Genomic DNA, 27,036 nt, shown 5'->3' with positions numbered 1-27,036 from the left:
CTGTATATTCATCAGGGATATGATTTAGGTCATACCTGAACGGTTTAGTGGTTTTCCCGACGTTCTTCAATCTAAGCTGAAATTTTGCAAGAAGCAGCTCATGATCTGAGCCACAGTCAGCTCCAGGTCTTGTTTTTACTGACTGTATGGAGCTTCTCCATCTTTGGCTGCAAAGGACATAATCAATCTGATTTCGATATTGACCATCTGGTGATGTCCATGTGTAGAGTCGCCTCTTGTGCTGTTGGAAAAGAGTGTTTGCTATGATCAGCATGTTCTCTTGGCAAAACTCTATTAGCTTTTGTCCTGCTTCATTTTGTACACCAAGGCCATGCCTGCCTGTTATCCCGGTGATTTCTTGACTTCCTACTTTAGCATTCCAATCCCCTATGATGAAGAGGACATCTTTTTTTGGTGTTAGTTCTAGAAGGTGTTGTAGGTCTTCATAGAACTGATCAACCTCAGCTTCTTCGGCCTCAGTGGTTGGGGCATAGACTTGAATTACTGTGATGTTGAATGGTTTGCCTTGGATTCGTACTGAGATCATTCTATCGTTTTTAAGATTGTACCCCAGTACTGCTTTTCCCACCCTTTTGTTGACTATGAGTGCTACTCCATTTCTTCTAAGGGATTCTTGCCCACAATAGTAGATATGATAGTCACCTGAATTAAATTCGCCCAGGCTTGTCCATTTTAGTTCGCTGATTCCCAAGATGTCGATGTTCAATCTTGCCATCTCATGTTTGACCACCTCCAGCTTACCTTGATTCATTGATCTGACATTCCAGGTTCCTAAACAATATTGTTCTTTACAGCATCGGATTTTCTTTTCACCACCAGACACATCCACAGCTGAGTGTCCTTTCGGCTTTGGCCCAGCCGCTTCACTCTTTCTGGCGCTACTTGGAAATACCCTCTGCTCTTCCCCAGTAGCATATTGGACACCTTCCGACCTGAGGGGCTCATCTTCCGGCGTCATATCTTTTAGCCTTGTGATACGTTCCATGGGGTTTTCTTGGCAAGAATACTGGAGTGGGTTGCCATTTCCTTCTCCAGTGGACCACATTTTGTCAGAACTCTCTGCCATGACCTGTCCGTCTTGGGTGGCCCTGCACGGCATAGCTTATGGCTTCATTGAGTTACGCAAGCCCCTTCGCCACAACAAGGCAGTGATCCATGAAGGGGGGGCTCAGACATACTATTAAATATTTCTGAAGGCTCTTCTTTGCCTGTGGTACTTATTCTTTAAATGCACTAGCTTCTAAAGCACCGTATGTTAGTAAGCCATTTCATTTTTTTTAATGGAAGAATGTTTACTAATCTCACAGTAGATCTGCTTGTCCTTATTATAGATCAACTGCTGCAATTCATACACATTCAAGGTGCAATCCTATGCACTTTTGGACAGAAAAGTCTTACAACTCCCACCATTCCTCCGGGCAGCCATGGTGGCTGTGTCATGCTGGGAATTGTAGGACTTTTTTTCTGTCTAAACATGCATAAGATTGCACCCTCTGACACATTTACTGTTTGGATAATTAGTGGCTGGGTCAGTGAGGGGGATGGAAGAGAAGGCAGAGCACTCTCCTGGAAGAGTGAACACCTAACAAAACAAATTCTCAACAAAAGGTGAAAGCAGGGACAATGATTTCCTAGGCACAGAAATCAGGAAATCAGGACTGTCCTTTGTAAATAGGAACAGTTGGAGGATATGCTCCTTGCTCATACTATAGAGCAAACGTGACCTGGGAGACTTTGTAGAGTCAAAGGGACAGTGCAATTACTGAGTGGGAGCCAGCAGCTTGCAACCAGGGCCCAGTCTACACAGCCAATTTAGTGCAGAGCGACAGCACATCGGGGTCGTTCACAACAGATGACATAATCGCCAATCTGCAGCAACCCCACAGCTTCCCTCTGGAAAAGGCGCATTTTCAAAAAGTCCTTTCAGTATGTCTTTTTTCCTTAAACGTGGCTCCCGCGCGGTTCTGCTGCAGTGTGCCCCGTCCCCCCACATTAAATCCTGGGTGTGCCTGTTTCTGTGACCTGACTGTGACCCGGCAGTGACTTGGTCAAGCGGTGGGGCCACCCCCTTTTTTCACCCATTCCCTTCCCCCCCCATTCACAGTAGAGCTGCTTTCCCATTCACAATATCTAGCCTCTTTTCCCCATTCACAGTATCAAAGTATTGAAGCAGTTTTGTTGGAGGAATTCGCAATAGCGCAGTAGATGCTTCACCCATTCACATTTTGTAGCCTGTTTTTCCCATTCAGAATATCACAGTAGCGCTGTTTCAAGAATTCACAATATCCCAATGGTGGATGAGAGGGGAGAGGTGTGGAGTAAACTACAGGGGCTTAATTCAGCACTTCCAGTAAACTTCCCTGAGCAGGGGAGTGTGGACAGGAGCGGGGAACAAGCCTCTCTCATTCACTGAGCAGCACCTATGGGGTTGATGATGTTCAGTTCTATTCCCTGGATTCTGTCCACCTGAAGTTTCAAGTGCTGCATGACCCGTGAAATCTAGTTTTTAGGTAGTGTATACTCTGCTTTTCTTGCTTTGTGTACTGCTGATGGACCAAAGCGATTTCATGAAAATCCAGATATAACCAGAAAGCTCATTTCATTCTGTTTGTTTGTTTGTTTGTTTGTTTCCATGTAGATTGGGCCCAGGAATCAAGAGAGAAACACTAGGAATAAGACAGTAAATACTGTGCATTGCTGCACAGGAAAAGTACCAGATGGACCTACAAGCCTTTATAGCCCTTTCAGGTCTAGGGTGGCCACTTATGCATGGCCAAAAAAGAGAACAAAAGAGGACACAGATTTAAATAGCATTTGCACATGCTAATTTATATGTATAGACACAACTTTAGAAATAGTGACTATAATTTAAATAGAAATACAATCCATTCCACCGCAGTTGGGAGGATCATGACCAGGTGAACTGTGTGTCTGCTGCTCTATCTGCTATCCAGGTGCTAATTGTGGATGGGGAAATACAAGGCCTCCACTCTTCCTTCTTATGGTTCTTTATCTTTAAACCAGAATTGAACTTCAGCCCTTCAGTTAGAGAACAACTTGAAATAGAGGACTGTCCTCTGTAAAGTAGGACACATGGCCATCCTATCAGGTCAGAGAGAGCCCATGGTTGGCCTGGGTGGGTGGAACCTAGGAACACTTCCAATCTCCAGATGTGTTGGCTATCACTCCCATCATCCCTAGCAAGCAAGACATGGGCTGTGCTAGCTGGAGTGATTGGAGTTGTAGTCCTTGTAGTAGTTGGAGGGCACCCAGTTGGGAAAAACTGACCAAGGTAATGTTTTGACCTGTATATTCCTCAGTGGCTCACTAGAGAGAGCAGCAGAACACAGGTCCGATGCTCCTTTGGTCTGGCTTCAGCAGCTTCTGACAGGTGTTACAGTACATTCTGATGAAATACACGTTTCTTCTCTCTCTTTGACTCTGAACAGGATGAGCTGAAACTAGCCGTGAAGCAGGGGGCCACACTACTGACTTGTATCAGAGAGCCTGTCACACGAAGTGCCACCAGCAAACTGAGCCCCGATGAGCTTGAAAACGTGGCGACTGTAGAAAGGTTGGAGAAGAGATCAAGATTTAACTAACCGGTTTTGCTGACTAGAGAAATGTGAACTTATCTTCAGTTGCAATCTGAATAATGATTTAGATCGTGCATATATCTGCTTGTATTCTTTTTTTTAAAAAGAAAGAATGTACTCGTAACATGTGGCTAAAATTCAGGGTGCTTCCGGATGAGGCTTTTATGGCACCATCATCTTTCCTCATTCGTGGACGTTTACGGGCATTCCAGACGTCCTCTTCTACCCGTGACCCTCCTGTGTTTACTTACTGCTCTTCAGTCTTTTTCCTTAACACAGAAAATCTGTTAAGGAGAAAAAGAGATAACAGTTGCACAGTGCCTTCTAACTGGTAGTGCTAAGAGCCTTCCGTCTGGAAGCACCCTCAGCACATGTTCTGCAGCAGAAGAACAGTGTTCATCACCCCTCCTTCTCTCACGGTTTCTTCTACCGGATGTCTGCATGTGGAATCAGAAAAGTCTGGGAGGAGAGAACAAAGCAAGGAACCACTCACAAAGGGCTTCCTGTTCTTCCATATTTACAAGTGGGAGAAAGAGCTATCTTAACTTGAGGAGCATACTAAAAGCCAAAAGTAGACATAGCAGTGCAGCCTTGTGGATTTCATCCACACGTTTATCCCTTTCACTTTTACCGTGGGGGTGAGGGAATCATGTAGGGGAGGGAGCAAACCCTACCACATTCCCAACCTTGCCTTACTATACTCCCTTGCTTTAAGGAATTTTCCTTCAGCCTATCTCATTTCTTTGATATGATCTTCTTTGCGTTGTGCTACTCAAATCTGAAAGGCTTGTCTCCCAGGGGTGCCAGTTCAATAGTGATGAGCAAAGAGATTTCAGTACAGTTGAGGTGAGGAAAGTGGGGAGATTCTCAAGCAAAGTCACAAAGTTTGTTCTTGGGATTATAGTCAACATTACATTGCGAAAACAGAAAAAGCTATATTTGAAGAGCATTTGCGGTGGTCACCCATAGGCCCATTTCATTGTTTATAACATGGAGCTGAACTAGGCAGGATCCAAAGGATTGATCATAGGGTGGACAGGCATAAAAGAGGACAGGGCTCTTGAACCTTTAGTAGCTGGGTGGAAGAGGGAATTTCAGTAGCTATAGCTTGCCCAGTTTGCATCTGGCCACCCTAGTTGGTCACAGAAGCTCAGTGAAGGGTTTCTCAGTGCATTGTTTTGCTATGTTACAGAGTCAGTGACTGGTTATTGTTTTCAGAAACATTTTGTCTGACATTTAAACAACTGTGCTGGGTTGGGCTCCAGTGAGGTATAGCAAAGAGGGTCAACGAGGAATTATTTTCCAGTTCCTGATCCTCCAGCTGAACATGAGAAGCAGGAAATAAATAAACAGTGCAGTTCTATATATATCTGCTCAGACATATGCCCCACTGAGTTCATCAGGACTTATTCCTAGGTAAGTGTGTATAAGAGTTGCAATGTAAATAGATAATGAATTTCAGAGTTCTCTTGCACCCATAAGAAACTGCTGGGTCAGGCTATGTGTTGAGATGCTGAACGTATAATTATGGGTCAATCTACACTAGTATTTTATTCCGGTATGGTAATGTCTGGCTTACTCACACAACACACGATGCACTCCCCAACTTGTTGTCCAGATGTGATTTCTCCCTCAATATTCCATTTTCCCTCAAACTACTTCTATGGCCATTTTTTCAGTGATTGCATTTGCAAAGTCATGTGTGTTCCAATTTAATGGTATTATAACCCTTAACAGTGGGAGCGGTTTTACACTATAGAACCTGTTTTGCGACATTTCCCCCCACCGTTTCCCCAATCCCAATGTCTTTCTTTTCCTCATTCTTCCTTTCCCTGCTCTTTCCTTGCAAGGACATTGATGGAATTTCTGAGCAGGAAATCAGTGATTATTATTTTTTGAGGCTATTTCTCACTCCACAGCTGTGGAGCTGTGAATAACCACACAATTTATTTTTAAACTTGCAATTCTGGATAGCTGAAAATGTGCGCATGCAGGTACTAGACTTTAAAAAGAAAAGCAAAGCAAACTGAATTGGTAGCGCGACCTCTCATGTCTCCCACAATTGCACTATGCCGTTTATAGCACTGTGGCTTATGGCATGTGGTCATGCTATAAATATAAATGTTGAAACTCATGTAACATTTCAAAATCGTCCTGCAGTTACAACACCATGCATTGGTGTGTGGCCCTTGATCACATTATAAACATAGCGGATTTGTTGTTTATTCGCTCAGTCGCTTCCGACTCTTCGTGACTTCATGGACCAGCCCACGCCAGAGCTTCCTGTCGGCTGTCGCCACCCCCAGCTCCCCCAAGGTCGAGTCTGTCACCTCCAGAATATCATCCATCCATCTAGCCCTTGGTTGGCCCCTCTTCCTTTTGCCTTCCACTTTCCCTAGTATCAGCATCTTCTCCAGGGTATCCTGTCTTCAAACACAGCGGATACTTCACCATATTCATTAATGTATGTTCACAGACTAGCATTGCATTTGGAATAAAATACCACCAAAGCAGCACCTCACAAATGAAAAGGGTCCAGTGTAAAACCTCTCTCTGGTCATTTTAACATCTGTGTCCGGAAGGCTGCCTCCAGTGTTAATAATTCCGAGTAATGTTTTGAAAAATGTATAGAATGGAAATGGCCAAGAAGTGTTCTGATTGTGTGTGAGTGGGGGGCAGGGGGCATATCATCCTTGGGTGGCAGGGTTAATCTGTATGCTCCTGACCCCACCCTCACATTTTCTTTCAATGTGTGGAGAGGGTCACGTGTCCCCTGTGTGTCTTTGATTTCTATCTCCAACTTTCTCTGCCTGTCAATGGGAGACCCTTCAGAATTCTTGACAGGATCCTTACATAGTGGGGTTGCTCTCACATGAGGAATATAATATGAATCAAGCTCTGAGATAAAGTATGGGGGAGATGATGCCCTCAGCTGTTGCTTGCTCACTTTCCCCCTGACTTTTGTAGCAGGAGAGGCTTGTATACATGGGTGGGAAGTATGGTGCCTCATTTAGGCTCTGTCTCTTTGGCAATTGTGCTATCTCCTTAGTGGTAGAGATCAATGTGTTAGTTTGCTTCACCTCTGTGCTCTGAAATTAAGAGAAGCCTATGCCTCTCAGGATCAAATGCCATTCTCTAATTGCCTCAACAGGTTGCTAGCTCAGTTAGATGAAACGGAAAGAGCGTTTGATCAGTTCTGGTCCAAGCACCACCTAAAATTAGAACAATGCTTGCAGCTCCGACACTTTGAGCAGGATTTCAGAGAGGTATTTTTATTTGCGTATTCCTTACCATTTTTAATGCTTTTATTTTGGGGGCCCAGTGAAGTGCTTGTTGATTGTAATTTCCATCTATTTGTTGAGGGCGGTATGTCTTATTTACAGAAAAATACATACATAAGTAAGGAAGACAGAAATGGAATTGTGTAATCTAACCTGCCAGCTGTCAGCCAGTGAATTCCAGGCAGGGCTGGTTCAAGAAGTTTTTTTTGCCTGAGGCGAAGAACAAGATGGCGCTCTCTCCCATTCCATGTACAAAAAAAAAAGTCTGACTGAATGGGCAATTTAATCTTTCTTCAACACTGGCTATGAAATAGTGTCCTCCACTTCACCTGAAGGTGCAGGCAAGCAGACTAGCTTTGAGAGAGCAGGGCAGGTTGTGTGGCATACAGCTTTCTGCTCCAGCATCTTGCTGCTACCACAGACGATTTCATCACTCTGCCTCATGGTAGGGATGGCCCTGATCCCAGGCAGAATCAACAGAATGGCAGAAATCGCTCAGTTCTGTACCTCTTAAACTCCAGACCTAAGGGCCAACTGCCTTTTATACAGAAGATTCATTATTAAAGTAATTATGCTTTTGTTTCAATGCAAGTGCAGGGCGTTCCAAATCTGATCAGACAAGCAGCACTGGGGAATGAAGAGTTTAATACCCCTGTGTGTTTTTCCCCAAACTAAACAGCCGTTTCATTCCTCAAAGCTGCTGTGAATCTCCTTGGAGATGGGAATACTGATAAAATGGAGCAGTCCAGTAAATGCAAGAGCAACAGCCCAAGAAATCTAGGCATGTAGATGTAATTTTGGAATGCTTGGGAGACGGTTGGGCCACTTTAATAGAATGGAGCCAATTATGGGTCTCTTAAAATGGGAGGTTCACAAAGGAGGGTTCACCAGCCTCCAAGGCAGCCTCTTCCAATGTCAAATGACTTGTATCATCAGGAATGTTCTTCCTAACATTTAGTTGAAATTCCCTTTCTTGCAATTTAAACACATTGATTCAGGTCCTAACCTCCGGAGAAACAGAAACAAATTTGCTCTGTCTTCTACATGACGGCCATTCAAGTGTTTGAAAATGGCCATCATATCACTTGTAAACTGTCTCTTCTATAGGTTAAACATACCCAGTGCCTTCAACATTTCTCCATAGAATATTCTCTAGACCCCTCCTCTGGACATATGTCCTAGTCCTTGAATATTTTCACAGTTTAGCAGGCAGTTGTGACCAGTCCTGATTCCATAAAATATGAACTTGTATGAGATACACAACTGAAACACACGGTTGCTGCATGAACGTTAGTTTTATGGACCCATGTAAAACATTTAATGTGTACCATGAAAGCATGATGTTTAAGCAGTGATTTAGCTGGTATATCTACCACAGTCAGCTGACAAACAGAATCAGAACAGTTTAAGTTATACTCCATGGCAAGTCTGGATTTCCTACCATGTAATGTGTGAAAAAGCTCATGATGTCAATTATATTAATGGGTGGAAAGCATTCACATTTATCAACAAGAGAAGAGGGGCAGAAGAATTTCCTATGACTATCTCTAAACAGCTTTGATTATAAACTGGTAACTGTCAAGGCATTTTAGGGCAGTTGCTAATTTTTCCCCATCTTTTTATGCACATTATCCTTATAGGTCAAACTGGCACTGGACAACTTGATGGAAGTACAGGCGGGTTTCACAGATATTGGAGACAGCGTCTCCCGTGTGGAACATATTCTGAAGGAACGAAAGCAATTGGAAGAGAGAGGACAGGTTTGCCTTTTTATAGGCATTATAAACAAGACAGAATAAATCATTGTTACTAGAAATTATATTATGATGATTTATTAATAATATTAATTGTTGTTATTCTTTATTTATTACAAGTGGGATCTGTAACACAATGTTGCAGTGTGGAGTGCTCCTGTTCAGGATTCCAGCCACTTCATTCCATTCCCACCCCCCATGCCCTGCCCCCAATTTCTATTTTGCCCCTTAACTGTCAGTCATCGTTCCATGGCCACTGACCACACTTAGTCCTCATTGGGCTGTTTTATGTCCCCCCCATCCCCGGTGCTTAGAGTTTTCTCCCCTTAAAAATTGCACCTCTGCAATCCTTTGCATTCCCCTGAGCCTGCCTGCCTCTTGTGCATGGGTGGCGCAGGTTTGGCTACATAAGCAATGGCACTGTCCTCCTGAAGATTGGAAATAGAGAGAATGACAGTATCCTCAACCTATGTGTCACATTACAGAGTTCCACAAGCAAAGAAGATAGGCCCCTGCCCTCAAGGAGCTTAAAATTCACATTGTGACAGAGACAACATAGGGAGGGGAAGGGAGAAAGAGGCAAAGATCGCAAGGGATGATTGTGAGCACATGCAGTTAGTTATGCATACTTGAGTTTCATTACAGGAGGTGAATATTAAGGGCCAAAGGCTCCATGGAAAAAGTGGGTTCACAGGAGAGATTTGAAGGGAGAGACTCCACAATCTGTATGCTTAGGAAGGCGTTCCAGACATAAGGAGCATCAACAGCGAATGGGCATAATACTTTCAGAGAAAAGGGGGCCTTTTGCTGAGAGCGATAGAGCTATAGAAGACCCATAGGCAGGGCATAATTGGAGATCAAGGCAGAAAGAAAGAGAATGGGGCAGACCATGGAAAGGTCTGTGGGTAAGGGTAAGGAGGCTTTAGACTCTGAGATGTGCAGAGGGCAACTTCCTGATCAGGCTCTGTAGTGCCCAGCTGTGAGCACAAGAAGTGTGATAAGGAAAAGAGGGGTTGCCAACCACATTGGCTAGTCTTGCCAACTTTTTAACTGGTCCCTTCTCTAGTTCCTTTAACCGCAGCTTGATCTGCAAACATTAGCCGCGCAGTGATGCTTGTCTCCATGCTGCCTTGAAAAGCTTCACTTGCTGATTTCTACAGACTCAAGCTGCTTCTAAAGGCACAACACAGGAGACAACACTTCACCCTCCAGTCAGGGGACAGCCATGCCTTTACTGAATACATTCCTGCTTTCACTGCGCAGCTGTGAGGACTTCACGGATCCACATTTCTCCTTGTCAGCTGCATGGGCCAACTTGGACTGGATGTGACTGAAGCACTCCATGGGTCTGGGTTGTGGATATCAGAAGGGCTAAAGTGTGCTTGCAAGCAAGCCAACAATCTTCATTTATAAGAAGCAGGGATGTGTCTTACAAGAAACAGTAGCTCCAGGTTTGCCTGTGGATGACAAAAATGTTGCCTTTATTCCTGGTGTGCTTGAATTACATACATCTTAACCCTTTTTAATGTTTTGATCTTTTACAGGAGCCTTTGGAAAAAGCTCAGTCATTAGCCCTCCATGGAGACCAGCTGATCCAAAACAACCATTATGCAATTGACTCCATTAGACCAAAGTGTGTTGAACTCAGGCGTATCTGCGATGACTTTGCCAATGAGACCAAGAAAAAATACGATATTTTAGGGAAGTCCCTAGAATTGCACAAACAATTAGATAAGGTAAGATGCATGGGACCAGTGAATACAGGAGCAGTTAATTAATTAAAATTTATTAATTAAAATTAACACAATATTGGGTTACGGAAAACTCTTCCACTTCAATTGCCGCGAAGGTTTAGAACTCTGCATCAAGCCCCCCAAATCCTGCCAGCAGAAACCCCAAGTTCTATAAATAGAACAGGTAAATTCAGGTGAAATGATGATGTGTAAGGACTGAAAATAGTCTTGACTGTAGCAGTCTTTTCCAGACCATGAGAAGCCCTTTCCAGGCTCTTAGTGGTGTCTTTGTCTTTGGCAGAAACGGCCAGGAGTTTTTAGGTTTCTCTGTATGTGAACTAGAAACCTGCCCGCTCTTTTAAATGACATGTGATGTGCTCCAGATTTTGTTAGTGAAAGTTGTTGCCTCATAAAGATGATGAGCAGGTGTTTTTGTGCAAATGCACAGTGGACCAGTCATTCTCAGTTGTGTCGGTGTGAAACGGAGCCACCACGTCTACATGGTATGTTAGAATGATTGTGGATGAAATTGATCATCTACAGCAGCCTTCTCCAATCTGGTGCCCCCCAGATGTTTTGACTACAACTCTCAGCATCCTGACATGCTGACTGGGGCTGATAGAAGCTGAAGTCCAAAACGTCTGGAGGGCACCAGTTTGGGGAAGGGTGAGCTAGAATGTATATTGTGCTTGAAGCACTGTCAGATCCAGATCATTCAGAACCACACATTGTGGCAGTGAATTCCATAAGGTCATGATGTGTTAATTTTGATGCTCAATGTACTTTACTGGATTCCTGCTGCAAGCCAGAAGGCCAAATTCTGTATTAGAGGCCAAAATCCATATCCTTCAGTACCATGTCAGCAGCTATCTGTACCAGTACAGAATTTGCTCTGACAACCTCCAGAGAAAGGAGCAGAGGGTAGGATGGAGAGGGGGAAAACACAGGGAGTGAAAATCATGATGTGTGCCGTGCACAACTTACTTTAGAGATGTTCCTTTGTTAGCACGAGGTTTTTACTCCGGTTCTACTCCGCCCCCAAGTCAATTGTGTCAGATGATGCATTTAGCTAGCGTGGCGTTTCTTGCCCTAAATCCGGGTCTTTTTCATGCTCATTTTGTGACTTTTTTCCGTCACAGAGGCTTCAGTGCAATTTGGCAGTCTGTGTGACCTCAGCTGGCTTCACTGCGGGCTGGTGGAAGCAGCGCTGATTGGTGGAAGGGAAAGTCACATGGGGCGAGGGCGTGGGGAGAACAGAGGGCTAAATGTCTACCTGGAAGTAACTCATTGCCCTGAACTGCACTTTGCCTATAGGAGCAGAGGGGTCAGGAGAATTCCTTTGCCAGCCCTTTTTCTTAAAACTGCTCAGTCACTGCCTCTCCCTTTAAATATTCATTCATTGAGCACTGGGTAATCATGCTTACTTGGAAGTAGGGATGGGCGAACTTCACCTGGTCTTAGGGGTGCTGCCACAGCAGTGTCTGTTGTTGTTATCATTGTTACTACTGCTGCAGTTGCTTCCTCCCTCTGCTAGCGCTTGGCAGGGCAGCAGCTGCTGCTGCTGCCACCACTGCCTCTGCTTCCCCTGCCCCAAATTCTTGTTTCTGCAGGAAAGCCTCCCCCCCCACACATACACACACAGGCAGGAAAATCACACACACAAGGGAAACTGGCTAGTATTTCTGGATGAAGAAGTTTAATGCACTCTGTCAAAGGGGTGAAACACCATCGTTGTGAATGAAGGAACTGGGGATGCTATTATTTCTGAATGAAGAAGGTTAATGCATTCTGTTAAATGGGCGAAACACCGCCATTGTGGGGTTGTGAATGAAGAAACCGGGGATGTGATTGTGAATGACTTAATCAGAGGCTGGTATTTATGACTGAAAAAGGCTAACGGGGAGGGGAGAAAAAAGTGGGAAAGGAAGCCTGTGTCCAAAAGCGCCCTGGGCATGTTTACTCAGTAGTAAGTTTCGCTCCCCATTAAGAAGTAAATCTAGCCCCCATGCAGTCTTAAGCAGCGGATTTATGAAGTTCGGCTGGATCCCATATTTCCCAATGGATGGTGAAAGTAAATGACACGGGGAAGTTGAAGTTACTCATCGGTAACTATTATGTTTAGGATTGGGACATGGAAGGATAAACTGAGGTTTGCTTTTTCTCAAGGATACAGGATGGGGATTCACCCCAATGCTGGATGAGAGGGGAGGGGTGTGGGGTAAACTACAGGGGCTTAATTCAGCTCTTCCAGTAAACTTCCCTGAGCAGGGGAGTGTTGACGGGGGCAGGGAACAACCCTCTCATTCTCTGAGCAGCACCTATGGGGTTGATGATGTTTTTCATGATGGAATCCACTTTGGCCCATGAGTGGCACACAAAGCAAGAAAAGCTGGGTTTTAGGTAGTGCTTGGCTTCTCTTGCTTCGTGTGCCGCTGACAGACCAAAGAAAAAGCGGAGAAAAGCTGAAAATGCTTCTCTATGCGTTTCCGTGAAGATTGGCCCCAGGTCTTTTCAGTGAACCTTTAAGCAGCTTTTTAGGCTCCCATCAGTTAAATAAAACACTTTGTGGGTTTGGCTTAAAAGCGACTGAAAAATAGCCTTTTAAAATCCTGTGCATGGGGCCTGGGGGTGGAGGATTGCTCAGGGGAGCTGCTGGTTAGAGAATTGCCTAAACCAACAGAGGGTATAATGCACCAATGGCAATATAATAAAGGACAGTAGGCACGCACACACACCAAATAAGGATGCACAGTACATGAAGTTTCAGCTTTTAGTCAAAAGAAGAAGTAACTCAAACCCACAATAGGAAACCAACTTGTTTGACAGCAACCCATTTCTTTGAAATGGTTTTTGCATTAAGATTTCCCTGTGCTTCTGTATTCTGGCTGGGAGAGGAAATAGGACTTTTGAAGAATCAAATGAAATTCTCATATTATTCTGCATCCGAGAAGGGATAGGATTGATGGCCTAGCCCTGCTATTTATTTCCTAACCCTGCTATGTATTTATGCAGCTTATCCACTTATGCCTCTCACTTTGCCTCAGGCCCAGAAAACATCTTGTTTCTCTGCCTGCTCCCATTATTACAGGGATGTCATACTTCTACCCAGAGCCAGTGTATAGAACCAGTGAGTTGACCCAAGACAACTGCTCCTAAGGCATAATAGTGTTTAGTTTGAAACATTGGGCGGGGGTGGGGGGGCTGGCTGCCCTCCCAAAATGGTGCCCCTGCCTAGAGTATGTGTAGTCCAAGCATTTTGAAGACTGGAGGAACACACCATTTGACATTTTAATAGCTCACTTTCCCCACCCACCCCTTTCAAGGCTAGCCAATGGTGTGAAGCTGGAATCTACCTCTTAGCTTCCCAAGCTGTGGACAAATGCCAGACGCAAGAGGGAGCTGAAACTGCACTTTGTGACATAGAGAGATTCCTGGAAACTGCCAAGGACCACCAGCTGTTGAATGCAAAGGAGTTCTACAATCAGTTTGATATGATTCTCACCCCAGAGATAAAGGTAAGAACATAAGAAGAGCCCTACTGGATCAGACTGAAATCCTATATCAGGAGTGTTGAACCTCAGGCCCACAGGCCAAATCTGGCCTGTCTGGGGTCCAAGTCCAGTCAGTTGGGGTTCCCCAGATGGCCCCACCCTCTTTCCTGACTGCTGATCGTTTGGGGGCCCAGGTTTTCCTCCCTTTTGAAAGGCTGAAATGCCTCTCCTAAGGCTTAGTTACTAGAAGTAAGAGCTTTAAGCTAAAACATGCTGGTATTTTTGGCCCAGCCGCTTTTGCCTTCAGTCTTTCCCACCGCTGCAGTGAGGCCCCCCGAGAGCTTCCCCAGAATTAAACCGAGTCCTTGGCTGAAAGAGGTTCGACACCCCTGTCCTATGTAGTCCCAGTATTGTGTTTAAGAACGTAAGAAGAGCACTGCTGGATCAGACCAAGGGTCCATCTAGTCCAGCATTCTGTTCACACAATGGCCAACCAGCTGTTGGCCAGGAAAACACAAGCAGGGCATGAGCGCAACGGCACCCTCCCACCCGTGTTCCCCAGCAACTGGTGTATGTAGGCTCACTGCCTCTGGTTCTGGAGGTAGCGCATAGCCATCAAGACTAGTAGCCATCGATAGCCTTTTCCCACAGTGGCCAACCAGATGCTTCTGGGGAGCCCACAAGCAGGATAGGACGGCAATAGCCCTCTCCCAATGTTGCTCCCCAGCCACTGGCACTCAGAGGCATACTGCCTCCAACCCTGGAGGTGGCATAGAGCCATAATGAGTAGCAGCCATTGATAGTCAATGCAGATGTGCTTAGAATCTGGCTGTGAAGAGCGATTAACCCTTCGGGATGGAAGTATTCCATTCTGGAGGTATACTGAGCCTCCTGCCAATACATATTCTGCATCTATCTTCCTCTTCCAGAGCAATGCCCAAAGAGTTCTACAGAAACTAGAGGATGTACAAGAAATGTTTGACAAGAGGCAAGTGAGTCTGAAGAAGCTGTCAGCAAAGCAGACCCGGCCCGTGCAGCCTGTTGCCCCACATCCTGAGTCATCACCAAAGCGAGCGTCGCCTAAAAGCATCCGGCCTGTCACATTAGGTAAGGGAATAACAAATAGGGACCCCTGAAAGAGACAAGCAAAAATGGGGGGGGGGGAAGCTGCACAGGAGGTTGAAGAATCAGCATATCCAGGTTTGAAATTTCCTTCTTCCCTGATAAAGGAGCATTAGGATCCAAAACCTGTTGGACTATGATAAATATATTTTTTCCTGGTTACCCCATGGTTGGTTTAAAAAAAATACTGTTTTGCACATTAGGTAAGGCACAGAGTGGGATAATATGTGGGTAAGTAAAAGTCCCTTACTTTTGAGTCAAAGGGCTAAGAGAGAGAGATGCCTGCACGGAAGGAGGCCTGTCTCTCCTCCGTCTCGACCTGCTCTAGCTGTTCAGTACAGTGCTGATTCCCTGATGTGAGCCAGCACTGCAGGGGTGGTGGGATCCAGGATAAGTGCATTTCCGTTGCACAAGCATGTGAGCACCCCTCCCCTCAAAACAATTCTGTTGTCTGCCATGCTGAGGGTGATTTGGGCTCAGAACCGGTTTTTCCTACTCTGAAGGCTGGCACAGCATGTTGGAATAAGCAACCACCATTCTTTAAGACCTACTGGAGGGGGTGGGTGGGGGGGAGCAGGGAAGGATAACTGGCTGAAAAGCCACCAAATGGTGAATGCATGTATGGAGTTGAGGTGCTTGTTTTGGTTTCATTTTTGCCTACTTACTTTGCCTGCTTTAGTCGTAAAAAGAAGATGCCTGTTAGTATCACGTAAAGGTCCCATTTAAAGCTTGCAGTTCTCTTCTGTTTCATGTGGTTAGAGAAAACTTACTCTGCAACGAAGGCCTGGTTCTTACTGAAGTAGTAAACTTGGGTCTGGGCTGGACTACTTCCAATTGCAAGGATTGATCTTTTTACTCTTAATAATGCTTCCCACCGATTTACTAAAGTTATGGGAACGAGCCTGTAATTTCCTGGACCCCCTGGCTCCCTTTTTAAAAAGTGGCATTACACTGGTCACTTTCCAGTTCTTCAGTACAGAGGCTGACCTTAGGGCCATGTTACGTATTTTATTACAAAAAACAAAACAAAAGTGGCCATGTTGGCTATAAGAAGAAATCCAAATCCATTTCAGACCAGTTCACCTGTAACAACAGCCCATGGTTTAAACAACCCCTGGGCTGAAAGGGACATGTGGAAGAGAGTGGGCGCACAGCGCACTACCTGCAGCATGCCAGCTGCGTCTGCTTTTAATCAACAACCTACGATCGGCCCATTCATAGGTTGTTGAGCGTGATCTGCGAAGCTGGAATGCTGAGTTTAACCCCTAAAGAAGCCAGTGGTTAATCCAACAACAACCCACGGATTAATCTCTGGGTTATTTAGCCCCTAAACAACCCAGCACTCCGTATTCACTTGACACGCTCAACAACCTGTGACCCAGCCAATTGTAAGTTGTTCATTAAAAGCAGAAGTTGCAGTTGCACAGGAAGCAATGTGCCGCTCTCTCCCACTCCTGCACAACAACCCATGGGCTGTTTAAACCATGGGCTGTTGATACTTGTGAACTAGGTCATAGTGTAATACCTTTATGAGGCCAACTCAGCGATCACAAAAAATGTGCAAGCTTTCAAGATCTCAAGATCTCTTACTCAGACAAGATGTTACAAAAAGCAGGTTGGCCAGGGCAGGGGAATAGGAGGAGAAAAGAACTGGATGATTGGACGTTGTATTCAGGATGTCTGCATAGTCAGAATCTTAAGATGATATGTCTGCTAACAGAATGTCTGTTAGCAGTCCTTCATATTGGGCTCTGACAGCTAATGTGATGGTTTCAGGTTTCAGTTCCCCCTAGGACCACTGGGAACAAGAATGTATCAGACAATTGTCGATCCTCCATTTGGTAGAAGATCAGTAGTTTTTCATTTGAGTCCTTTAAGAACTCTCAGATGCATAACATCTAGAACAGGTGATTTGTTTAGTTTTCAGTTTGTCAGTTGGGTCTAGAATTCATCTCTGGACACCACTATTTGCTGCAGTTCCTCAGACTCCCTTCTTGAAAATATCAGTTCAGGCATGGGTTTCTGCCCTGCATCTTCTGCAGATGCAAAGACACTTGAGATTCTGGGGGCTTAACCCACCTTTGGATCCCCATTTTGAACCTTCCCCACTGTGTTGCTGTGCATCTGGGCTGTAACTTAGGGCCAGTCTACATGGGGCTTTTACTCTGTTTCTACTCCACCCCCAAGACGATCATGTCAGATGACGCACACCTCTCCTCATGCCGGTAGCACGGCATTTCTTCCCCTAAATCTGGGTTTTGTTCAAACTAATTTTGTGACGGATTTTCCTGTCACGGCAGCTTTAGTGCAGTTTGGGAGTCCATGTGACGTCAGCTGGCTTTGGCGTGGGCTGGTGGAAGTGACGCAGATTGGTGGGAGGGAAAGTTGCATGGGGCAGGAGTGTGGGGAGAGCAGAGGGCTAAACATGTCTACCCCAAAGTAACTCATTGCCTTCAATTGCACTTTGCCAAGTACAGGAGCAGAGGGGCCGGGAGAATTCCTTTGCTTGTTGTTTGTGTGCCGAAGTGGGGAGAGGAGCCAGCCCTGATGCTTTGAAACTGCGCAGTTGTGGAGCAAAGGAGTCAGGAGAATGGAGGGAAGCCAGCCATGATGCTTTGAAACTGCGCAGTTGTGGAGCAAAGGAGTCAGGAGAATGGAGGGAAGCCAGCCCTGATGCTTTGAAACTGCGCAGTTGTGGAGCAAAGGAGTCAGGAGAATGGAGGGAAGCCAGCCCTGATGCTTTGAAAATGCGCAGTTGTGGAGCAAAGGAGTCAGGAGAAAGGAGGGAAGCCAGCCCTGATGCTTTGAAACTACGCAGTTGTGGAGCAAAGGAGTCAGGAGAATGGAGGGAAGCCAGCCCTGATGCTTTGAAACTGCGCAGTTGTGGAGCAAAGGAGTCAGAAGAATGGAGGGAAGCCAGCCCTGATGCTTTGAAACTGCGCAGTTGTGGAGCAAAGGAGTCAGAAGAATGGAGGGAAGCCAGCCCTGATGCTTTGAAACTGCTCAGTTGTGGAGCAAAGGAGTCAGGAGAATGGAGGGAAGCCAGCCCTGATGCTTTGAAATTGCGCAGTTGTGCAACAGAGGGGTCGGGAGAATGGAGGGAAGCCAGCCCTGATGCTTTGAAATTGCGCAGTTGTGGAGCAAAGGAGTCAGGAGAATGGAGGGAAGCCAGCCCTGATGCTTTGAAATTGCGCAGTTGTGCAACAGAGGGGTCGGGAGAATGGAGGGAAGCCAGCCCTGATGCTTTGAAATTGCACAGTTGTGGAGCAAAGGAGTCAGGAGAATGGAGGGAAGCCAGCCCTGATGCTTTGAAATTGCGCAGTTGTGGAGCAAAGGAGTCAGGAGAAAGGAGGGAAGCCAGCCCTGATGCTTTGAAACTACGCAGTTGTGGAGCAAAGGAGTCAGGAGAATGGAGGGAAGCCAGCCCTGATGCTTTGAAACTGCGCAGTTGTGGAGCAAAGGAGTCAGAAGAATGGAGGGAAGCCAGCCCTGATGCTTTGAAACTGCGCAGTTGTGGAGCAAAGGAGTCAGAAGAATGGAGGGAAGCCAGCCCTGATGCTTTGAAACTGCTCAGTTGTGGAGCAAAGGAGTCAGGAGAATGGAGGGAAGCCAGCCCTGATGCTTTGAAATTGCGCAGTTGTGCAACAGAGGGGTCGGGAGAATGGAGGGAAGCCAGCCCTGATGCTTTGAAATTGCGCAGTTGTGGAGCAAAGGAGTCAGGAGAATGGAGGGAAGCCAGCCCTGATGCTTTGAAATTGCGCAGTTGTGCAACAGAGGGGTCGGGAGAATGGAGGGAAGCCAGCCCTGATGCTTTGAAATTGCGCAGTTGTGGAGCAAAGGAGTCAGGAGAATGGAGGGAAGCCAGCCCTGATGCTTTGAAATTGCGCAGTTGTGCAACAGAGGGGTTGGGAGAATGGAGAGGAGCTAGCCCTGATGCTTTGAAACTGCGGTTGTGGAGCAGAGGAAATGTGAAGGTACACAGAGCCATAGTAATTTCAAAAGCTTCACTGAATGCAGGCGGGGGGATGGGGGACGGAGAGCAAGCCTCTGCTCATTTGCTCTGCCCACCCAACTCCTGAACTAATGTGGTTTCAAGTGCCATTTGCCCCATGCAAGCAGGTTTTTAAAATAATGAATACACTGCATTACTGGCTACCGTTTGCCCCAGGAGGAGCTAACCCGCTTTCATGAAAATCCATATTTAAAAGGAATTGCCTCAAAAACCATCTCCATGTAGATTCGGCCTTAAAAATGTTTTGAGTTTTTAATAAGTGTCTTTTAATCACATAAATCAGCCTTTCTCAGCCTGGTGCCCTCCAGGTGTGTTAGGCTACAACTCTTAGCATCCCTCAGCCAAAAACGTAGAAGCAGTGCTTAAATAATCGGCTTCAAAGCAGAGACACAAAGGGAGGAAGACAAAATCGACACTATCTCAGTGCTTGAAGCTGAGGCTGTCTGTTGTTCGTAGCACAAAGTTGTTGGGGGCAGGGAGCCAGGCTCACCCTGCAAGAGGAAATAAAATGACATCATCTCCTGCTGTTAGCGACCTTTCACTTCAGGGTTTGATCGATCTTATTAGGGGAGCGAAAGGCAGAGAGCCAGAACTTACTCAGAAGTGCATTACACATTCGAAAGACAGCTCTAGATGGCTGAATAAGCAGAATGGGTAGTATCCAGCGTTAGTCCTACGCAGAGTAGACCCATTGAAATAAATTACACTTACGTCATGGCTAACTTAATTCCCATTCATTTCAATGGGGCTACCGTATGTAGGACTAACATTGGATACCATCCAATGTATTCCCCCGATGTCTGAAAGCTTTATTCTCAGCTAGAAAGTAAGGTATTTGTTTATTGAGGCTGCATATCCATTAAAGGAGGAAATCACAACACCTGAATATGGCCTTTGTAAGAGAGTGAAAATGTACACAGAATTTTGTTCAGTGCTAGCTCTGGACAGACAAGACAGTTATATATTTTGGGCATGGTCCTGGTGTTGCACTGCCAGGTGGGGGATCATTGCCAGGTCTCTTTTGCTGATCAGGAATGAAAGGGACTTGGCATACCCCATTTACTGACCAAAAGATTGCAGGGAATTGAAGTGGGGTAGGCGTGGTGAGACAAGCCTTCAGCTACCCAAGCAAGCAGCACAACCCCATGTTCAGACTACCAATGCAAAGCCTCCTACTGTAATTATATAGCCACCCCATAACATAAGTTAGGAAGGAGATCTGTGATGGAATCTCCTGATGGTTACTTTTTTAATGAAATGAGCCCCAGAAGAGCGGTGGGGTGGGGATGCCAATTTGTTCAAAGCAGCACAGAGGACGGGCTGTTTGACCTCTTCCTCCACCTTTTTTCCACTCTAAGAGCACAATCCTGTGTTGATAGGCTGCTGAGTATCCTAACACAGGGCGGACATGCATGGAGGTGATCCTCACCTCTGTGCTCTGGCCACCCTGCATTTTTGTTAGATGGGCGATTTTGCGCATCTAGCTGCGGTGCTTCAGAGCACGAGGGAAGGAGGCTGGGGAGAGCATAGGAAGCTGCATAAGTCAGCTTCGCTGGTCACCTGCCTTCCCTGCCCCTGGGCACACACCCTTTTCCTTGTCCTTGTCTCCATGCTCAGGTTTCTGAGCGTGGAGAGATAGACAGCATGGTTCTTTCTGCACTGGCTACAAGGAGGCAGGAAGTGTGGTTTCCTTCAAGGTCAGAGCCCTGTCTCTGACCCTGGAGCCAGTAAACTGAACAATCCTATGTCCCTGCCCCCCGACACTGTCTAGGGGACATAGGATTGCTCCCTAAATGGCCCTTCCCCTCCCATGCTGATTCTTTTGTTTCATGGTGGGGGAACACAGGTCCCTAAGTGTAGTAGGTGTATTTCGTTTTGAAAGTGTTGAGTGTCCAGAAAAATAAGGACATTAGATGACCTCATTCAAGGGCCCACAGGATAGCCTCCCTGATTTTCCTGAATTACAGTCTTCTCCCTGTGACAGTGAGGTGGCAATATCTTGAGTCAGCTCAACTGTCCTGTATTTGGACCTGGCATCTGTCTTATTTCCAACACACCTGAAATAGTAATGGCATGCCTCGCTCAAGGCAATGAGACATCTGATTGTGCTGGATTCAGCTCAGAATTAACCACTGTGCTTAGGGCTTGGCCCCTCAGCTGTTCAAGTGAGGATTCATGGAATCAGATTCATGCTGCAGGCATATGAAGAAGGGAGCAACCTTAACACATGTTAAGAACATAGGAAGCTCCCTTATAACAGGTCAGACTGCTCGTCCATCTAAGCCAGTATTGTCTTGACTGGCAGTTGCTTTCCAGAGTCTCAAGCAGAGATCTATCACATAATCTGGGATCTTTTTATGAGAAGATACCAGGAATTGAACCTGGAACTTTATGCATGAACATAAGAACAGCCATGCTGGATCAGACCAAGGGTTCATCTAGTCCAGCATTCTGCTCACATAGTGGCTGGCCAACCAGCTGCCTGTGGGAAGCCTGCAAGTACAATATGAGTGCTATAGCACCATCCCAGTCATGTTTCCCAGCAAGTGGTATACATAGACATACTAGCAGCCATCAAGACTAGTCCCCATTGATAGCCTTATTCTCCCATGATTTTATCTAATCGCCTTTTAAAGCCATCCACATTGGTAGCCATCACTACATCGTGTGTTAGCGAATTCTATAGTTGCATCATGTGAAGAAGTACTTCCTTTGATCTGTCCTGAATCCCCCAGTATTCAGCTTCATGTGATGACCCTGGGTTCTAGTATTATGAGAGAGGGAGAAACATGCCTCTTTATCCACTTTCTTCACACCGTGCATAATTTTGTACCTCTGTCATGTCTCCCCTCACTCGCCTTTTCTCTAAGCTAAAAAGTAACCTTTCCTCATAGGGGAGTTGCTTCAGCCCCCTGATCATTTTAGTTGCCCCTTTGTGCACTTTTTCCAACTCTACAATATCCTTTTTTAGGTGCAGTGACTATGTAAGGCATGTGCTCTACCACTGAGCTGTGTTCCTTCCCCTATGGTGTTGTGCGCTTGCCCTGTGATAGTACTGTTCTGAACTAGCATTTTCCAGCATACCTCTCTAGTTCTTCATACTGTGCAATAGTAGTATTAGTGTGCAATTTTACATTATACCCCAAGAATATGGGATGAGTTGATTCACAGGCAGCCTGCCTAGTTTCCACTTCCATTATATTTACCATGCATGCGGAGGCAATCTCACAGTTCCTTTAGTACTCAACAAACACTGCAAAGACCTACTCAATCCATATACACAACAGTCCAGTTCAATTGCATGAATTAGCCCCGGGGAAACTGTCACATCGGCTTCCTTTTGAGGGGAAGCACAGCTGGAGTCTGTTCAATCCTTTTAAGTAATAAAGTCCTAATATAGTAGTTATATCCCATGTCCAAATATCCAGCTGACTGTTGGATCCATCATAGCATCCTACGTTATCAGTAATGTGTAAAAAAAATCATTTAATGAATAACATCTGGTGTGAAGATAAACTAGAAAAAGCTGGGGAGATTAGCTGACTCAGGAAATGTGGCAGATGTTAATTCCATCAATGTCTCTTGAGAGGACCACTAGTTTCATATAGCCCTGAATGTTTATTTTAAAAAATAGAAGTGAGGAAAGACTTTCCTTTTTTTTCTTCCCCTCCCCACCCACTTCCTTATTTACAGGGAAGTTGTAGCATATGCCAGAGTCAGGGTAGAGGATTGAAACCTTGATCAGGTTTCGTCTTGCCAAAGATGCTTTTGTAGTATGTGACCTAGTTGAAAATCTATCTCAAAAGCATTAAAAAGAAGAATGAATAAGCCCTAATACTGAACTATTAGTGCGCATACTATGTACCTAAAAGAATACAGTCTGTGCAATAGAGAGTTTCGCTTTCTTAGTTAGCATGAATAAGTAGGTGGAGACTTGACAAAAGAATGTTAATGTTCCTTAATGACTAGGAGTGTATTTTATTTAAAAATAGCCTGGAAATCTCTCTCTCTTACTCCAGCAAGCAGTAAAAACAGAGATCAACTGAGCTCCTGGTACATGGCCAATGGGTTGGACTTGGCCTGTTTGGTCAAAAGATGGTAGTGTTTTATGAGCGTTCAAAGCACTTCACATGTATGATCTCTGTAAACCTTACAACAACTGTGTGCAAGAGGTCAGCATTATTAAAAAGAAGAAAGACCCTACACTGCCTTGTTGTGGCGAAGGGGCTTGCATAACTCAGTGAAGCCATAAGCTATGCCGTGCAGGGCCACCCAAGACGGACAGGTCATGGCAGAGAGTTCTGACAAAATGTGGTCCACTGGAAAAGGAAATGGCAACCGACTCCAGTATTCTTGCCAAGAAAACCCCATGGAACGTATCACAAGGCTAAAAGAGATGATGCCGGAAGATGAGCCCCTCAGGTCGGAAGGTGTCCAATATACTACTGGGGAAGAGCAGAGGGTATTTCCAAGTAGCGCCAGAAAGAGTGAAGCGGCTGGGCCAAAGCTGAAAGGACACTCAGCTGTGGATGTGTCTGGTGGTGAAAAGAAAATCCGATGCTGTAAAGAACAATATTGTTTAGGAACCTGGAATGTCAGATCAATGAATCAAGGTAAGCTGGAGGTGGTCAAACATGAGATGGCAAGACTGAACATCAACATTTTGGGCATCAGTGAACTCAAATGGACAGGTGAGGAATAGATTTCAAGGATTAGATCTGATAGACAGAGTGCCTGAGGAACTATGGACGGAGGTCCGTAACATTGTTCAGGAGGCAGCAACTCAATCCATCCCAAAGAAAAAGACATGCAAGAAAGCAAAGTGGCTGTCTGATGAGGCTTTACAAGTAGCTGAGGAAAGAAGGGAAGCGAAAAGCAAGGGAGAAAGGGGAAGATATATCCAACTGAATGCATAGTTCCAGAGAATAGCAAGGAGAGACAAGAAGGCCTTCTTAAATGAACAATGCAAAGAAATCGAGGAAAACAATAGAATGGGAAAGACTAGAGATCTCTTCAAGAAAATCGGAGATCTCAAGGGAACGTTTTGTGCAACATGATCAAGGACAAAGAAGGCAGGGACCTAACAGAAGCAGATGAGATTAAGAAGAGGTGGCAAGAATACACAGAAGAACTATACAGGAAAGATCTGAATGTCCCTGATAGCCATGATAGTGTGGTCACTGAACTTGAGCCAGACATCCTAGAGAGTGGAGTCAAGTGGGCCTTAGGAAGCATTACTAACAACAAAGCTAGCAGAGATGATGGTATTCCAGCTGAGCTTTTTAGAATCCTAAAAGATGATGCTGTTAAAGTGCTGCACTCAATATGCCAACAAATTTGGAACACTCAACAGTGGCTGCAAGACTGGAAAAGGTCAGTTTACATTCCAATTCGAAAGAAGGGCAACGCCAAAGAGTGTTCAAACTACCGCACAATTGTGCTCATTTCACATGCCAGCAAGGTGATGCTCAAAATCCTACAAGCTAGGCTTCAGCAGTATGCGAACCGAGAACTACCGGAAGTACAAGCTGGGTTTCGAAGAGGCAGAGGAACTAGAGATCAAATCGCCAACATTCGCTGGATCATGGAGAAAGCAAGAGAATTCCAGAAAAATGTCTATTTCTGCTTCATTGAGTACGCTAAAGCCTTTGATTGTGTGGATCACAACAAACTGTGGCAAATTCCTAAAGTGAATGGAGTACCAGACCACCTTACCTGTCTCCTGAGAAACCTGTACGCGGGTCAAGAAGCAACAGTAAGAACCAGACATGGAACAACCGAGTGGTTCAAAATTGGGAAAGGAGTACGACAAGGCTGCATATTGTCACCCTGCTTATTTAACTGATATGCAGAGTACATCATGAGAAACGCTGGGTTGGATGAATCACAGGTCGGAATTAAGATTGCCGGGAGAAATATCAACAACCTCAGATATGCAGACGATACCACCCTAATGGCAGAAAGCGAAGAGGATCTCAAGAGCCTCTTGTTGAGGGTGAAAGAGGAGAGTGCAAAAGCTGGTTTGAAACTCAACATTAAAAAAACGAAGATCATGGCATCTGGTCCCATCACTTCCTGGCATATAGAAGGGGAATAAATGGAAGCAGTGACAGATTTGATTTTCTTGGGCTCCAAGATCATTGCAGACGGTGACTGTAGCCATGAAATTAAAAGACGCTTGCTCCTTGGGAGGAAAGCTATGGCAAACCTAGACAGCATAGTAAGAAGCAGAGACATCACCTTGCCGACAAAGGTCCATCTAATCAAAGCTATGGTTTTCCCAGTAGTAATGTATGGCTGTGAGAGCTGGACTATAAGGAAGGCTGAGCGCCGAAGAATTGATGCTTTCGAACTGTGGTGCTGGAGAAGACTCTTACGAGTCCCCTGGACTGCAAGGAGGTCAAATCAGTCCATCCTAAAGGAAATCAACCCGGAGTGCTCATTGGAAGGACAGAGACTGAAGCTGAAGCTCAAATATTTTGGCCACCTAATGCGAAGAGAAAACTCTCTGGAAAAGACCCTGATGCTGGGAAAGACTGAAGGCAAAAGGAGAAGGGGACGGCAGAGCATGAGATGGCTAGATAGCATCACCAATGCAATGAATATGAACACTCCGGGAGAGAGCGCAGGACAGGAAGGCCTGGCGTGCTATGGTCCATGGGGTCACGAAGAGTCGGACACGACTGAACGACTGAACAACAACAACAACAACCTCCTGGTGGCTTTGGATACCATCAACCATGGTATCCTCCTGGAGCACCTGGCGCAGCTGGGCCTGGGGGTGCTGAGTTGCAGTGGTTCCTGTCCTTCCTATCAGGTTTTGTCCAGAATGTGGTGCTGGGGAATTACTGTTAGACTCCACAAGCATTGGTCTGTGATGTCCCACGGGGTTCTATCTTGTCCCCCATGTAATTTAATATTTATTTTTAATTAATCAACTACATTTCTATATCGACCAACTACTGTCTGGGCAGTTCACAACAATTAAAACCATATAGTACAACATGTTAAGACACAATATTAAAAGTTTAAAACTACAGTATAAAATAAAAATAAAAACTGAAACCTAACATCAATGCAAAGGTTTAAAATACAGTAACAGATTTAAAACAACCGAAACTGAAAGAGTAAAATGCCTGGGAAAATAAGGTCTTCACCTTGTGCCGAAAAGAGTACAATGTAGCCGCCAGGTGAGCCTCTCTGGGAACCTCATTCCACCACCAGGGTGCCACAGCAGAAAAGGCCTTCTTAATAGCCACCCATTCACTTCCTTTGGCGGGGACTTTTGGAGAAGGACTGCTGAGGATGATCTTAGGGTCTGGGCAGGTATATATGGAAGGAGACAATCCTTCAGGGAACCTGGCCCCAAGCCATTTAGGGCTTTGACCTAAAATGCCTAGGGCTTTGATCTTTGACCTTTTATTTAAACAAAACTGCTGTGAGACATCATTGAGAGCTTTGGAGTGAGGTGATGACACCCATGTTCACATAAGGGGGCTTCAATATGCTGATGACGCCCAGCTCTATTGCAGTTCATCACATAACACCAAGGAAGCGGTTGAAAAACCTTGAATGTTGCCTGGGCTCAGTAATGGACTAAAGGAGGGCCAACAAGCTGAGTTTAAACCCAGACAAGAGGTGTTGTTGGTCAGTAGAAAGCCTGATTTGGGGATTGGGATTCAACATGTTCTGGAAAGTCCCCCTGAAAGACCAGGTCCGTATCTTGGGAGTGTCCTTGACTCGACTCTGTGCCTGGATCTTCAGGTGGCAGCGGCAGCAAGGAGTATGTTTGCACAATTACGCTTGGGGCGCCACTCTTAGTCACTCTATGGCATAGAATCATAAAATCATAGCATAGTAGGGTTGGAAGGGGCCTATAAGACCATCGAGTCCAACCCCCTGCTCAGTGCAGGAATCCAAGTCAAAGTATCCCTGACAGATGGCTGTCCAGCTTCATCTTGAATGCCTCCAGTGTGGGAGGCCCACCACCTCCCTAGGTAATTGGTTCCATTGTCATATTGCTCTG

General features: G+C 45.5%; 1 protein-coding gene across 1 annotated transcript in view; it reads left to right on the top strand.

Moving 5' to 3' along the window:
- The window catches only part of MCF2L2 (MCF.2 cell line derived transforming sequence-like 2), a 344,940-nt gene that overhangs the window by 119,167 nt on the left and 198,737 nt on the right, over positions 1 to 27,036 (top strand). The window contains exons 8-13 of the mRNA XM_084847599.1: positions 3,471 to 3,595; positions 6,769 to 6,883; positions 8,539 to 8,658; positions 10,197 to 10,388; positions 13,709 to 13,900; positions 14,806 to 14,983. Of these exons, the coding sequence (XP_084703725.1) occupies positions 3,471 to 3,595; positions 6,769 to 6,883; positions 8,539 to 8,658; positions 10,197 to 10,388; positions 13,709 to 13,900; positions 14,806 to 14,983 (922 nt within the window). The remainder of the gene's footprint in view (positions 1 to 3,470; positions 3,596 to 6,768; positions 6,884 to 8,538; positions 8,659 to 10,196; positions 10,389 to 13,708; positions 13,901 to 14,805; positions 14,984 to 27,036) is intronic.

Source organism: Heloderma suspectum, chromosome 3, assembly GCF_057233095.1.
Source record: "Heloderma suspectum isolate Gila_16-S chromosome 3, 16-S_ref, whole genome shotgun sequence".
In the NCBI taxonomy this organism is placed as follows: domain Eukaryota; kingdom Metazoa; phylum Chordata; class Lepidosauria; order Squamata; family Helodermatidae; genus Heloderma; species Heloderma suspectum.
The sequence above is the reverse complement of the archived record's forward strand: the minus strand, read 5'-3'. Positions and strand labels throughout refer to the sequence as shown.